The 378-nt window shown below is 69.0% G+C and overlaps 1 protein-coding gene across 1 annotated transcript in view; it reads right to left on the reverse strand.

Moving 5' to 3' along the window:
- Nucleotides 1–269, reverse strand: part of TESMIN (testis expressed metallothionein like protein) — a gene marked incomplete at its 5' end in the record, with an annotated part of 47,490 nt that extends 47,221 nt beyond the window's left edge. The window contains one exon of the mRNA XM_021708129.1: nt 4–269. Within this exon, the coding sequence (XP_021563804.1) occupies nt 4–269 (266 nt within the window). The remainder of the gene's footprint in view (nt 1–3) is intronic.
- Nucleotides 270–378: the final 109 nt, after the last annotated feature.

The raw sequence follows: 378 nt of genomic DNA on the forward strand, positions 1-378 counted from the left end.
CACAGCCGGGCCTCAAGGGCCTGCGGCCGTTGGCGGTTGAGATGGGGGGCGTGTCCGGGGGCGTGGCCTGCGACGAGGCGCGCGGGGAGCGGGAAGCCCCCGGGCCTCAGGCGCCTGCGACCGTTGGCGGTTGGCGCAGGGGGCGTGGCCAGGGCGAGGCCTACGATGAGCCGCTCGCGGGAGAGGGGCGGGGTCGAGGGCGTGGTGAAGGCGGGGCCTTGGGTGGGGCGGGGCCGAGGACATGAAAGGGGCGGGGCCTGGAGTTCTGCCTTTGGGGGAGCAGGTAAGAGCTCAGGTGAGGAAACGGAGACCGCGCTAAGAGGGGCTTCCCGGCTTGACTTACGGCCTCAGTCTTTAAATTTTTTTTTTTTCTGCACT

The sequence above is a fragment of the Carlito syrichta genome, unplaced genomic scaffold (genome assembly GCF_000164805.1).
Source record: "Carlito syrichta isolate Samal-C Ts95f unplaced genomic scaffold, Tarsius_syrichta-2.0.1 Scaffold130751, whole genome shotgun sequence".
NCBI lineage: Eukaryota > Metazoa > Chordata > Mammalia > Primates > Tarsiidae > Carlito > Carlito syrichta.